The sequence below is a fragment of the Condylostylus longicornis genome, unplaced genomic scaffold (assembly GCF_029603195.1).
Source record: "Condylostylus longicornis isolate FDR11 unplaced genomic scaffold, ASM2960319v2 ptg000072l, whole genome shotgun sequence".
Lineage (NCBI taxonomy): Eukaryota > Metazoa > Arthropoda > Insecta > Diptera > Dolichopodidae > Condylostylus > Condylostylus longicornis.
In genome coordinates this window covers 876,827-892,808 of record NW_026578040.1, presented here as the reverse complement: position 1 = coordinate 892,808, position 15,982 = coordinate 876,827, and the positions used below count along the sequence as shown (strand labels likewise).

At 29.1% G+C, this 15,982-nt stretch overlaps 1 protein-coding gene across 5 annotated transcripts; it reads left to right on the top strand.

Annotated features, from left to right (window-relative positions):
• Positions 1 to 4,026: 4,026 nt before the first annotated feature.
• LOC129612496 (neuroligin-4, Y-linked) lies at positions 4,027 to 14,536 on the top strand. Of its 5 annotated transcripts, none has more exons than XM_055526137.1 (7): positions 4,027 to 4,275; positions 7,191 to 7,500; positions 7,560 to 7,695; positions 10,920 to 11,357; positions 11,443 to 12,662; positions 12,737 to 13,048; positions 13,108 to 14,536. In XM_055526137.1, the coding sequence occupies exons 2-7, from the start codon at positions 7,280 to 7,282 to the stop codon at positions 13,727 to 13,729; spliced, it is 2,949 nt and encodes a 982-aa protein (XP_055382112.1). In that variant the 5' UTR covers positions 4,027 to 4,275; positions 7,191 to 7,279; the 3' UTR covers positions 13,730 to 14,536. The 5 variants fall into 5 exon arrangements, with proteins under 5 accessions (XP_055382112.1, XP_055382110.1, XP_055382109.1 ...); XM_055526135.1 differs by having other exon boundaries at positions 4,027 to 4,450; positions 7,217 to 7,500; XM_055526134.1 differs by having other exon boundaries at positions 4,027 to 4,450.
• Positions 14,537 to 15,982: the final 1,446 nt, after the last annotated feature.

Sequence of the window (15,982 nt, the reverse complement as noted above, 5' to 3'; positions counted from 1 at the left end):
ATCTAAATGTTGTATTTGATAATGAAAACGATCTACATTGATTATTGAAATATGTCTTTTATTTCCATTCAATTTTGTCTAGGTTTAGGAGAAGTCTTATTGTAATAAATTTAGAATAATTCATAGAAATGCAAAGCTTGAATTATTGTATTGCTATTAATATAGTTAAGGCATACTAAGTGTTTACTTTTGGGTAAGAGTACATTTTCTGTAACATTTTTGCATTAATAAAATTTCAACAGAATGTCGAAGTTTTACAGTGTTAAAGAATAAGTAATAAATCTGGTGCTGGGGGACTTAAAAAGAAATTTTGTTATAGGAAAATATAGTATTCATAAAAAAGCTATTAATTTTTGAAACAAATCTGAGTTGGTGTGTAGGAACAAAAATTACTCCGACAGTTAGCAAAAAACAACTTTAGATAATAGTGATTTCCTTTATGAGTATTTATTATACGAATTGTATTGGCTCTGGTTTTGGATACATTAGCTTGCGAAAACTTGCATTTTAACGTACTGTCTGACAAAGTAAAACTGATAGACACTTTTTTTTCCAAATTTTGTTCAAAATTCATAGACTTTGACTTATAGTTTTTATGTTCATAGATATAGACTGGACTGTTAAGTGTAATATGATATGCGCTATATGAATACATAAATGAATGGTCGTTTGGTATATGTAGCATCAGCAAGACGAAGCAGAAGATGTAAACAAACATATGGCGAACGAAAGTAATCCTTTTAAAGACGATAACAAACAAAATAATGCAAGAGAAAATTTTAAGGCTACAATGTAGCGAAGATTGCAAAAAATCTTTCTACTGTACTTGTACCGGATCAAAAATTTGTGATTTCAAGAAGTATTCACAGAATCTAGAAAAAAAATGGTTTTGTCTAAAATATAAAATTTTTGCATTGTTTTTGTGTGAGTAGAAAAATTCTCAATCTGAGATCAAGTTCTAATAACAATATGGATGCAAATGAATACATACATAAATATTCGTACCATATATTATTTTATTTTTCAGATTAACAGTGAATACAAATTTGTCATCGAAATTGCATTTTTGTGTTCTTTAATTTTTTTACGAATTTGTTTTGCTATAGTTGCAAAAATATGAAGCACTGGACTGTTATAAAATGCAATTAAACATTTTAACTATAAATAAAACGAGAAGAAATAGAGTTAATCGTCGCCAAACTTTATATCATTTGCATTGCGTTATAATAAGTAATTTCAGGTATTAAACTTTCATCTACATATTATGATGAACTATAATAAACCGTTTTCTTTTTGTTTAATTTATTTAATCTTTTTTATTTACAATAAAAAATATGTGTTATATACATATATATAAAAACCAAATCATATTTTTTAATTGCTTTTTAACGTAATTCATCATTACTTTATTTTTTAATCTTGTATTTTCATAATAATTTATTTTAGTATCAGATACAGCTATGCCGAATTGAGTTTTTTTAGTAATATGTGTAAATGTGTTGCTTGGTAAGGTATATACATATGTCCTTTTTTAGTAAAAAATACAGGAATGACAATCAAAATATTTGGGAAACTAAATTCAAACATCGTATTCTGCACTCTTCATAGATGAATGAAGGTTTCTTTACAAAAAAGGAAGATTCTTCAAAGAGAAAGGAAAATTGAATTTACTAATTAAAAAAAAATTGTTTTCTTCAAAGAGAAATTGAAAATTGAATTAGTAAAAAATTTTAGATTATTCACAAGAAACACTACAGCAAGTAAAATAATACGTGTATTGTAGGAAGGAAAACACTCAAAACTCAAGTAAAAAGTGATATGTATAACATAATAATTTGCTTAGAAACGCAAGAACCATATATTTTATTAAGACATATCCTTACTAAGATATATATTTTTATATAATTCGATCGTAATAATAAGCAAAATATTGAATTTTATACTTTGTGTGAGAAGTTTACCTCGTTTGAGAAGAATATTAAAGTATATTTTAAAGTTGAGTTGAGTAATGAATGTTTCCACTGCTCATCTTCAGAGTGTTCGGTAGATTTATGAGAGAAATAACGGCACAAAGAGAATGAATAATTTTGCAGCTCTCACAGAAATCTCGAAGCCAGGTGAAATAGTCATAAGTCTAAAGCTAAACCACTATTAATAAGCACAGAAAGAGAAGAAGACATTTATTTCCGCCTCCGCATGACACCAAAAACCAACAAAGATATATTTAAAGGATACGCAAAGAGGATTTGGATAAGTTTGGATACTTGGACAGTGTACTAACGATTAATAGCGTTACAAGTAAAAACACACACCAAATAATAGGCAAGACCAGGGGTGCGGAGGTCAAGGCAAGAGAAGTGCTAGGAGTCTCCGAGTAGAACAGCGGAATGAGAGTTAAATTTAGTTAAATATAAGTTTGGGTCAAACGAATGGTTTGTAAAGTAACACTTTTCCCTTTAATAAGTGCCTTAAAAACAATCTGTGTTACATTGTCTAAATTGCTTTCATTCATATACGAAAATATTTCAAAAATTGCATAAATGTAGGACGATACAAAAAAAAAGTTAAAGAAACATTAACATAATTGTGAATTTAAGGGTTAATTGCGTGAATTAAGGTAAATAACTTTTTTTGATATCAATCAAAATCTTTTTAATAGCATGTCATTTCCCGTTAGCTTTCTGCATTTATATAAATTTGGAGAAGGTTGCTGTTTCGGAAATATAAGGTACTAAAAATTCAAATTTTACAAGTTTTAAAAGGCTATAACTTGAGAAGGGACCTATTTAAAAAAATTTTTTTTCTAACAAAATAAATTATTTGTAAATATATTATCTAAAAGCAGCTAACAAACAAAATTTGGAAGAAATGGATTTTAAATAACGGTTAATTTTAACGGCCATTTTTTTTTTAGTTTAACTGCGGTAGAAGAAGTCCACTATATATAACTTTTAGAGCGGAATAAATAGGCAACAATTCATGTAAATTGAGAATATTTTTTTTAGTATTTTATTGAATTTTTGTTATTAAAAATATTATATGGAATGTTTTGTATCTATAAGTGAGAGGTTTTGCAAACAGACACATCAACGGACAAACTAATAATAAACGGAAGGATTAATAAAAAACTAAACTTTTACAGTGAAACTAATAAAAATTAAATACGATAGCCAAACTGGTTACTTAATTTCATATATTTAAAATATTCACCTTTGGATTTTTAAAAATTTCTATTAAATGTGGAAATCTTGTAGTCGTCAAAAGATAAACATCAATCATAAAATATTTTTTCTTCAAAGAGAATTATAAAATATTGAATTTTCTCAAAAAACCTGTAATGTCAATGCTCCACTCTCATTCTAAACATGCGACATATAACATTATGTAATTGAATAAGTATGTAATTAAATTTTAAACATTGTAAATAATTGAAATATTTTGTTAAAATAAAAAAATATTTTTTAAAAAATATTTTTCACTATACATATATTATGCACAAAAAATCTTTAACAAAATTGGAAAATCTTCAACAAAAATATTGCGTGAACAAATAAATAAACACGTGAAATTAAACGAATTTACCTGTATCTTTTTATATTAACACGACAAGTAAACTCTGAACATTTTTAGTAACATATTTACATAAATATGTTATTTATCTTCTTTTGATAAATTTAATCTCACTCACACATACAAAACACACCATTCATTATTTTTAATAAGAAAAATTCAATAAAATATTTACGCTTAAAAATATAAGAAAAAGAACACTCGTATTCTCAATTTTCAATAATCATGATTCACGATCATTGATGACTCAAACTACCAGTTCACTCACAGAGTGCAATAATATAACTCAAACTAACGATACCAACGAATAAAAATTAAACAATATTATCAAAACATTTTTTATTAAGCGGTTTCATTACAGTTGACTTTAAATTTGTTTTAGTAATGTGTTAATGTAGCAAGTGTATACAATTTTTGTTAGTGTTTACCAGTTATGTATAAATGTAAGGTAGAGAAAATTGAAAAAATTGTAAATGAATTCAGAAAAAAAATATAACTTTTAGTTATTTAGTTTGCATTCAGCTCTTATACTCTGAAAATTATTGTCGGATAGTAATTTGAACGTCTTACAATTTTGTTCATTTGTTGTTGTTGTTCTTGTGCATAAGAAATTCCCTCTACTTTTACTTATCGTGGCATTAACATTGCAAAACATTGGATATTGGACTAAAAATATGTTTAGTTCATTTTTAAAAAATATATAATGTACAAGTATAAAAATTATTTGTTTTAATAATTAACATAATTTATGCTAATATGAATTACATGTGTATATGTATATGGATATGCAGGTAGTACGATGTGAAACAAAATATTATACTTTAGGAAAATGATAACAGGAGATTATGTGAAGTTTAGAACTTTTTTACATAAAAGCAAAGTATGGAAATTATTAGCAAAATTAGTGACTAATTAAAGTAAACAAATATATTCTAAAAAAAGTGAAAATATGAGCGTGTATGAAGATTAAAAAATCATTTTAGATTTAATACAAAAAAATGATAAATTCTAGAAGTGTAAAGTGCTAAAAGAAAACACGAAATTCTTATCAAAATTTTGTAGATAACAAATGATGGAAGAAATTGATTACATTTACATTTAAAATAGTTCAATTACAATTTATGTATATTCATTTACAAACTGTGACGGAACAAAAATAAAAAAAAAATTATTAAAATATTATTTTCTAAGAAGTGCCATTAAATCATTAATTTTTTAAGTACTTAACATTATTTTATGAAAAAATTATTTCATAAATTCTTTTAATAATCGCAATGAATAAAAGTGAAACATGACACCTGAACAAAGCAATAAATGTTCAATTTTTATAACAGCTAAAAATTGAACTATAGTGCAATATTATTTTTTTTTATTCATTTGAATTTACATACAAATAAATATGTGGATATATTCTGTATATGTTTGTGTTGCTAAAGTAAATTAAAGATGCAAGTGTTAGTTTATGTATGCATGAAGTTATATACATATAATATTTTAGCGTATATTCTAAATTTTTAACGAAACCATTTTGTTTCATATTAAAATTAGTGAAATAAAAGATAAAAAATTCTGTAATGAAAAATATAACTTTACTTTTTTTAAAAAAGAACACAAGAACTTATCATTTCAAATTATATTATTATAAGCAAACACCACGAACATTTTTTTTTTATATTTTTTATTCAAGTAATAAAATTAATAACAAAAATTAGATTCTACAGCATGTTCAACAAAGCCAGTTTTGAAGTGACGTCATAGAAAATATTACTCGCTTTGTTTTCTCTTCGCAATTTTATTTATATTTTGTTTTTTTTTATTATTTTCTTGAAAAAGAAACTCAACGTCCTAACCTACATACATATAAATTAAATTATTTTTCATACACTTACATAAACATACACAGGTACAAATAAAACGTGTGTGAAGATACTAAATATACACAATAGTAATCCACACATTTATGAAAACGTTAAAAATTAATTAAGTAAATAACAGTAGTTTTGTGTTTTATTCAAAATTGAAATTATTAATTTATTTAATACATATAATGTATTTCTTTTAGTATATCTGTATGAGGCAGCTATTATATTATTGACTAAAGGTCTATTAATACATAAATTCATTATTACATTGTTTGTACTCCAGAAGCATGATATTTTAATATAATATAATTACTACCATATGCGGATAAATAAAATAATTTAATTGTATTTTACCTCATACCTCTACCAATTTTTTGCCTATACTGTGTATAGTTATTGAGAAAATGCTAGATAAATATATAAGTACATATGTACATAAGTACATAAGGTTTCTTTATTTTTCTACTCATATTTAACAATATAGAACAAGAGCAGATTCCTTTATATTTACATTTGATTTTCATATTGTATTTTGTGGAAATTAAATAATTACGCACTAGTGTTAGAAATGCAAATAAACGAGAAATGGAGTATGTATGTATGTTTTTATGCACTTAATTATATTAACATTATATGAAAGTATATAATTTGAAATTTTTAATTTCAATCACCTAATTTAGCATTTTGAATTATAATGATTGTAATTATCTTAAGTGAATGTAGCCAATTAAAATAAAATCTATGTCGTTATCTTTACAATTTAAAACAAAATAGCTTTGCTTATATTTAATTTTGAAATTCTAGAGCTAAGCCGTCTAATAAAATATAAACTTATACATACATACATATATGTATATGTATATAGACATATATTTATTTATTAAACATAACAAAAATTTTAAATAATAAATTTAATTTATATTTTAGTTTAAAAAACACTTGAACAATTTATATTAGTTTCTAGGTATATTGGTTACTTTACTAAACTATGATGTCTCAAAGTAGGAATCGAATTACTCAAGCCACTTGCAAGTGTATATGTATGTATGTATACGTATATGATATAAAAACAATTTGATTTATTTGTATAGCTTATAAGAAAGATTGTATAAATAAGTTATCTCCTTATAAATAAAATTATTATAACAAAAAACTGGATATTATGTGGTTCTTATACATATGTGATATACACATTGTTACAAAACCTAAATAAAACTAAAAACTCAATTTCAGTTTGTAAAACTAGCCCAAAGTAAAGCAATGCAACGCTAGCGGAAAACAGAAAAGTTTAACTATAGCAAATACAGGAATCTTATTCATAAAACAAAGTTTTAATGTAGCAACGCCAAGCTCAAGTAAAGCTTAACTTTTAACTTTCTCATTGATATGTTGATATAATGTAAACCACAGTGTTTTTAATGATGCTGGGAAAACATTTAAAATTCATATTTATAAGTAAAAATTTGAAAACCTATTTTGCGTTAGTTATTTTGAATGGCGTTAAAAAATTTTTTTTGTTAGAAATTAAATAAAACAAAATAAATTTAACAAAACGCCAAAATCTTAGATTTTTAAATATGTATACTTATATGTATTTAGTCAATTCAAAATAAAAATACCATGGTACTTTGGTTTCCTTTGGTTTAGAGTTGTTCGAATTGCATTGCAAACAAAGCATAAGGAAAATTCTACTTTTGTTTTAAAAATATTGCTGTAAGCCTTACTAAAAGTTCTTTTCTTCTCTTTCATTATTATTAGAATTAGAAAACTTAAAAATATTTTAGATTATCGCTCATATAATTTAATTCACAATAACATACAAGAGAAAGTTAAATTACCGATACAAAATGAAAAACATTTCACCACAAAATAAAAAGAAAAATTGGATACAAATTTTTAGAAAACCAAAATTAAATTTGATAGTATTTGTATACTGCCAGTACTTCATATTTATCCAACATTTCAACTTAGTAGAAGCACAACTTTTATTACCCACGCGTGACCCAAGATTTTATTCAAGAGAAGGAGTTGATTTTCCTGTTCAAAACCCTGGGGATCCAGATTATCGGTTAACAAATTAGTTACTTATTTTATATTTAAGAATTAATGAAATTTTTCATAATTTAGAACTTATACACACAATGATCGACGTTATGGATTTTATCAGCCTAATGGTTATGGACAAAAATATCCTGGACAGTATAAACCTGATCAGTATCCTCAAGGCTATCCGCAAGGGCAGGATACGTTTCGATATGATCCCGTAAGTGTATACATTACATATTTATTTTTTATTATCATAAAATTTTTATTTAACTTAGTTTAAGGGGGTTTCCGTTTATTCAGTTCTAGAATAGTTCTAACTTCTAGTACGTTCGAAAATTCACGCTACATATTCTAAAATTATAGATCGTTCGGAAATACTGCCTGCAATAAAAACTTTCAGAATCATCTGCAATTCAATCTGTAATAAAGAAATGTTAGAAATGTAGCGCAGACCCCTAGTATAATTTTGTTGCTGTCATGAAGTTTCTTTTTTTTTTAAATTCAAAATTCAAAAAAAAAATTTAAATTTCAAAATAGCAGATTCAAATATTGAAAGGTTATTAAAGTAAATTTTTTTTTAAGTTTTCAAATCTTGTTAAAATTTCCTTATTTTGCAATGAAATAGAAGGCGAAAATTATTGAATACAATTTTATATATAATGTCATTTCTGTTATTTTCGAACGAAGCTTCAAAATTGCTAGACTGCTTAAACAAAAAAAAATTAGCAAAGTTTTTGCATACTGTTTAACGCTGCAACTTAGAAATTCTTGTTCTAATGTAGAACTTTCAGCGCAGCGTGCATAAACGAAAACCCCCTAATTACATTTATTGTAATTAAAACATTTCCCGACCTATTATGTTAATATTATTTATGTATGTATATTATTTACATACATTATACAAATATAATACATATGGTTTATTCCTTTTTTACAATTAAACGTTAATCTGTAGAAAAATTTAGTACTCGTAGATGAAATCCATCATTTATAAAATAGTAAATTGTCCATTAAGAACTTGAGTCTAGAGATTAGTATTAGTTATATACGTACAACATACTTGGTACTCGTATTAACTTACAATGATTAGGTATAATGAAGTAATGAAAAGCATCTATTGCATTAGAAAATTTTATTATCAAAGAATTTTGCATAAATTCGGCAGAAATCTCTGAGTAATAAATTTCGAAAAATATTTTTACTCAGGTTTACTTCTAAGTAAGAGGATGATTGCTGTTACATTTTTGTGTCAGATGGAAATTAAGTAGAGTATACATAAAGTTAAAGAAATGGAAACGCAAAATTGAAATTTTTTAAATTTTGATGAGTAAAAACTCTGAAAGGGGAGGTGTTACAAAGTTTTTTTCAAGTAATTATCAATATATATAAAATTTTAATATGGCTATAGTTTCCTATGATAAAAAAAACTGATGTGATCAGCACATAACCGACCACAATGTGTATTTTCTAGCTAAGTGAAAGTGTTTCAGAATATTACAAAAATGTCTGTTAAATACTTCTTTCCAATTTTTAGGACATTAGTAAGCTAAAAGTTAACATACCTAGAAAAATGTAAATTTGGCTCAAAGTAGCGTTTCGCTTTGTGCTACCTGAATTCCCTGAAATGTTAGCCAGTTGTAGATTGTAGATTGTAGATTCTAAGGGAACTGAGTGGGGACAGGAGCATCCCCCCAAGCCACCGCAGCCATTTTTGACTTATTGTAGCCACCCCACTCTCCCGTCTATAATATCCCCGTCCCAATCACAAAGCCGGAGATATCCCTAAGGGAGTTGGACAATAGTTCCCGAACACTTAGGGACCCATGTCCAAGACAATTGCGGCGCCGAACAGCCAGTGCCGGACAGTCGCAGAGAATGTGCACGGCGGTCTCATCGCCACCCCCACAAAATCTGCACAGGGGGGAGCCCGACTTCCCCAGCCTGTGCAGGTGGTATTTCACCGGGCAGTGCCCCGTGAAGAAATTCGCAATAGTGCGAACCCGGCTCCTGCTCATCCCCAGCAACTCCGCAGCGAATCCGCCGGAGCACGCCGGAACAAACACCTTCGCATGACGGCACCCTTTCGTGTCCCGCCAGTGACGACTGCATTCCGCCGCGAGTAGGCAGGCAAGCCTGGCCCCCACGGCGGAAGAAGGCAGACCACAGAAAGGCAGCGGCTGCACAAAGGCAGCCCCAGATCCCCTCCGCGCCAACTCATCGGCAACTTCGTTGCCCGCATGGCCACTATGGCCCGGCACCCAAATGAGCATCACTCTGTTTTCCGATGCCAATTCCATAAGTGCAGCAAGGCAGCTCCAGACCAGCTTGGATGTAACCTGAGCTGAACGGAGCGCCAGCAGTGCAGCCCTGCTGTCTGAGAACACATAGATGGTGCGGTTTCTATACCCCCTTTCCAAATTGATTCTCAGACAGATCTCTATTGCATGTATTTCGGCCTGGAACACTGTGCAATACACAGGCCACACGCTCGAACCCGACCTAAGTACCGGACCACCCCGATCCCACGTCCATCGATCAGGAAACAGAACCCTGTACTTGTGGTCGAAGTTGTACCGCGGCAGACAGGTATCTGACATGGTTATCCTTAGAATCGGATCGCCCTCAATGAAGTCTCTGTGAGTTCTGTGGGCCAACTTTAGCCCTGCCCCGTCCTCGCCAGAGAGAAGTCGGTAAGTCACCAGCCGAGCTTCCTTCAATATATGGAGGTGCAGTGGCGGCAATCCGATCATCACCTCCAATGCAGCGGTGGGAGCCGTCCGCATCGCCCCGGTCACTCCCAGGCAGGCCAGCCTCTGTAGCTTTTCTAGCTTGGCCCGCACACCCGCCTGCTGAGCCTTACGGCACCATACAATCGACGCATAGGTGACGATTGATAGGTGATGTTAGCCAGTTAGTTTCGGTAACAACCAGAACTCAAATATCAAATTTCAAGAAATTCCATCAATTCGTTCCCTAGATATGGTGAAAAATGTAAAATCGGCCCGCAGATGAGTTTCGAGCCCTGATCTTTTCAAAAAATTTATATGTTCATTGTTTCAATACGAAGAATTTAAGTATATATCAAGTAAAATATAAGAAATAATCCTATCACTAAAATTTAGGTAATAGTCTAAAACTTATGTCAACTTATATCTTAATAGTCTTAAACTTTTTATCTTGAAGGATACTAAGTGAAATAAAACGAAAATTCTAATAACTCTTGCAATAATTTATCATATTTTTCCTTATGAGAATTATTGAAAAAAAATTTTGTTTTCACGAATCTTATATGAAAAATAAGCGAATGCAAAATTTATACTTAAAAGAGCTTCGACGTTATACATACAATTATTGTAAAATACTTTATCTTTGAGGTACATTTACAATATGTTTATAGCAAACAAATTTATATTTCAATAAGCTAAAAATATCATATCTTAGAACAATCCCAGCATTCCGTTAACTCCTTTTCCCGGTATTCTCGGAGGATGGCGCAAGGATCTCCAAGGAAAACAGCGTCCAGATTCAGTAACATTAGACCCACAAAGGAATGTTTTTGTTACAACTAATTATGGACAAGTTCAAGGATTTAAGGTGGCAATATATGACGACCCCGATCCAAAATCATTTTATCGACCATATCACAGTCCAGTTGACCAAAAGAAAGGGGAATGTTCGGTTTTTCTTGGAATCCCTTACGCCTTACCACCAGTAAATGAAGGGCGTTTTAAACCTCCGCGATTACATCGTGGTTGGCAACTTCTTCAAGCTGTAGACTTTGGACCAGCTTGCCCACAACATCCTCGTTTTACAGGTGCAACAAAAGGAATACGTGACGTTCACGAAGATTGCTTATATCTTAATGTATTTTCTCCAAAGGTAAGTTATTTAATTCGATGAAATTAAAGTAAAACAAAAATATTGTGCACGGTATTAATATTATCACTTGAAATTTATTTTTCAGACAGGTGGTGGAGCCGTTCCAGAAAAATATCCTGTTATGATTTATATTCACGGAGGACACTTTGAACGTGGAGCATCAAATTTGTTTCCGGGCCATATATTAGCCACTTTTTATAATGTTGTAGTTGTTACCATTAACTATCGTTTGGGTGCTCTTGGCTTTCTTTCAACAGCAGATGAAAACTCTCCAGGAAATTATGGAATTCTTGATCAATCTATGGCAATACGTTGGGTCTATGAGAATATAGAGTTCTTCAATGGGGATCGAAATTTGATTACGCTATTTGGGCCAGACGCTGGCGCAGCTTCAGCTGGGCTATTAGCTGTAGCGCCACAAACAAAGCATATGATTGGTAGAGTAATAGGTCTTTCTGGTTCTGCTTTCGCTGATTGGGCATTAATTTCCGACAAATATAGGTCACAAAACACAAGCAGAGTTTTGGGCCAAAAATTGGGATGTTATATTGATTCAAGTTGGAAGTTAGTAAATTGTTTAAGATCTCGTAGTTTTGAGGAGCTTGGAAATGCTGAGTTGGACCCACAAGTTGGAACTTTTGCATGGGGTCCCGTTTTAGATAAAAACTTCACATATCCAGGTGATGATTGGTATGAAGGTTGGCGAGAAAGTGATTGGAAATTTTTATCGGAAATGCCAGAAAAATTGTACCGAGAAAATAAATTCAATAAGGGACTACATTACATGACTGGTGTGACAACACAAGAGGCTGCGTCATTTATTTTTCAAAATGATAGTTTAAAACCCAATTACATAGTAGATGAAAAGTTTTTCCAAGAGAAAATACGTGAATTTGTCTTACGTTATAATTATACATTAAATCCAAATGGTGTTTTCGAAGCAATTAAATATATGTATACATACCACCCAGATCCTAAGAATGTTACTTGGATCAGGGAAATGTATATAAACTTTCTCTCAGATTTTTTGTACACTGCTCCAGTAGATAAAATGGCTAAGTTATTATTAGAGAAAAAAGTTCCAGTTTATATATTCGTATTAAATACCACAATTGAAGCATTTAGCTACCCTGAGTGGCGAAAATATCCCCATGATATTGAACACTATCTTTTAACGGGGGCCCCATTTATGGACGTTGAATTCTTTCCAACTGCAGCAAGATTTGAAAGAAATATGTGGACAGACAATGATCGTAACATGAGTCATTTTTTTATGCAAACATTTAGCAACTTTGCAAGATTTGGGTAAATTCATCAAATAATTATCAAAGTTTACTTTTCACTTGGTTTTTACGATGAAATTTCAATTAATTTTTCAGAAATCCGACCCCTCAACAAGTTCTTGGGTTACATTTTGAAAAGGCTTATCAAGGTGAACTTAGGTATTTAAATATTAATACAACTTTCAATTCTACAATTAAAATGAATTATCGGCAAACTGAGAGTGCATTTTGGATGCAGTATTTACCAACCGTTATTGGCGTCTTGATTCCAACATATCCCCCAACTACAGAATTTTGGTGGGAGCCACATGAGCCATTGCAAATTGCTTTCTGGTCAATGACAGCAGCTTGCCTGTTGTTAATAGTATTAGTCTTCATATGTTGCATAATGTGGAGAAATTCAAAACTGTAATGATTTTTAGTTTATTTAAAATTTTCTTTTTCAATTTAAAATTTTATTTTAACAGTAAAGCTGATCGTCTTGAGGAAGATATATTTTTTATCGATAACGTCGAATCAACAAGAAGCGGTCCTAGTATTACTGGTATTGAAAACACACATATGCTTGTTCATAACAACTCGGTTAAATCACGAGATAACATTTATGAATATCGCGAATCGACTACAAAAAAAAAACCTCTTGCAGACGATTCATCCACACATGCAGTAAGTTCAATTGGTGTGACCCAGAAATTTGGTAGTCAAATTTCCCTGAAAAGTGGAATTTCTGCTAAAGATAATACTTCTTCTTTCCAAATACCAACAATGACACAATCCGTTGAACAAAAACTTCGAAATAAAATCGAAAATGACCCCAAAATAAATACAAGTGGAACCGAAACTGTATTTGGAGTAAATAACGTAAAAGAAACATCTAGAAAACAACCACATTTTTCATCAGAAGAAAAAAGTCTATTAGTTAAAGAATCGTGTATAATTTCCCCAGAAAAAGATTCTATTTCGAATAGATCTATAACGGGTAAAAGTAGTTCAATCAGTCAAACCCCTCCACTCGCTAGGCTGCGAAGTAATGTAAAACATTCTCCTAGGACTATGTTGTTTGAAGGAATACCACAAACATCTGTATAAAATTATATAAATGTGTATATACGAGTATTTAGTTTTAAAATTAGTTTTTTTTTCATTTTTCATTTTCCACACGTGCTTAGGCTCACATTCATAACATTTAATTAAATATAACTAATAGATATAATTAACCTATTATAAGTTTTTATAAAGTCAAACACATAAATATGTAAGAAATAATAGGTCTGGCTGGAATAAAACTTGAAAAAACTTTAAAAAGAGAAACAATGACGAAATTTCCCCCAAAAAGAAAAAAAACTTTTCATTTAAAAAAAAAATAAACCAGACACAAAACTTTAAAAAACTTTATGTAAGTTATTAAAATTTCAAAGTGTTTATCAAACATAAACAAATATTTTTTGGTTATACCAAAAACTGAAAATTTTGACTTTCTAAGTTGGTCTTTTCTAAGTTCCACACTTTTATGGCTCAAAATCAAAATTTTCTGTTTTTTTTTTTAAGCAAAAAATTTGTTTATGTTTGATAAATATTAAGAAATTTGACGTTTATCTATTTTTCTTTATTTTTGCGAGAAATCACGTCATTGTTTTCTCTTTTTTAAGTTTTTTAAGTTTTATACTAGACAGACCTAATTTTTCAGTCTACAATAAAATTGCATTTTGTCAATAAACAAAAATTACATTTTCCACTACTGTTTTCTTTAAACGAACTCTATTAAAAGTTATTACTAAATATATTCATTCATACATCAAAAATAATAGTAACGCCGAAAACAAAGGATAGAGTTCCACAACATTATATTTTTTCATAGCGAAAATTACTAATAAAAACATTTAACCCTTAAAATAATTTTAATTATTTTCCATTTTTTTTTAAGATAGTTCAGAAGTATTTTATTCGCAAAATACATTAAACATAGACGAATAAAATAGGCCTCCATAACTAAAATTTTTTATTACTTGGATTTCATTTTAGTGAATAAAGGAACGAAAAAAGACACTAAAATCTGAGGAAATTATATCAATAAAATTCTTATTTTATTAAAGAACAAGTGTTAATAGTGCTCTTATTTATTTAAATATGTAAGTAGGTACATAAAAATGCATTTGTACCTTACGCACACATACATATATTTCTTTATCAAGAAAATCAAGTTTTTAGTTAAATTGAATTTGAATTTCTCGGATAATATTGTGATATCTTCAATTTCAAAACATCATATATTTCCGTATATGTGGGTACATCCATCCATAAGCAAAAAAAAAATTAAAAAGAAGAATTCGACTTGAGTCTAAATAGTTAGCAGTAAATGTTTTTTTTTATTTTCTGTAAAATGAATACTTTAGTAAAATAACTTCCCTCCTTTTTTTGTAAATCTATACAATTCGTCTGTTGAGAAATAAAACAATGTATGCTCCATATACTTTGTAAACGTTATGCCTACACTGTTTCATTTCGCAACAGAAGAATTTATGTTTGTCATTGACCTGTTAAAAAAGTACCTATAAAAAATTTATAGGTAATTTTTAATTAATAATTCTTTCTTTAGAAAAAAGCACTTTATTAATAGACCAAAAATTTGTAAAATGAAACAATTACAATTTGTTGTGTCTTTATGCATACAATTGTATATGTTTGTAATATACATACATATAAAATATTGCTTGATCAATTTTTTTTTTATCTTTAGCACTGTACATATTTGATGTTGATTTTGTCATTTTACTTTTACTTACATAATTAAATAATAAGCCTTCATTATTACTATACGTACTCGTCTGTATAGGCTATAAATTATTTTTTAATTTGAAAAACATAGGGCAAAACAATTTGTGCAATTTTAAAAAGTTTTTTAATATTATGTATTTCGAAAACATATGCATTATGTAGTTGGGAATGTTTTGTAAACGATTAAAATAACAATTAATTTTTCAAAAATTGTAATAATTACATATATATAAGCAATTCTATTACCTACATAATCTATGTTAAAGTAATTTGAGATCTCGCTAGAAATAAGCCTTTGTGAACCAATTTTTTAACAATTAAAAACAAACTCCCTTTAATTCGTACTTAAGCACTTTATCAAAAATGATTTTCTGATTTACAAATAATGTGATTCTGATTTTCAAATAATGTGAATTTTTCTAATTAAAGGAAGTTTTAAGTTTTCTTCAGTTTAAAATACACATATAAAAATTAAGGATTCGAAAAAATTATAAATTTATTTTAAAAAATATTTTAAAATTATTTAACTACTATTTTTGAGTATTAAAATTTAAAATAAATATTATA

Coding starts and splice junctions, on each gene's coding strand:
- LOC129612496 (XM_055526137.1), top strand. CDS start 7,280: ATGAAAAACATTTCACCACAAAATAAAAAGAAAAATTGGATACAAATT. Junction 11,358..11,442: donor TTAATGTATTTTCTCCAAAG/GTAAGTTATTTA, acceptor TTTATTTTTCAG/ACAGGTGGTGGAGCCGTTCC. Junction 13,049..13,107: donor ATGTGGAGAAATTCAAAACT/GTAATGATTTTT, acceptor TTATTTTAACAG/TAAAGCTGATCGTCTTGAGG.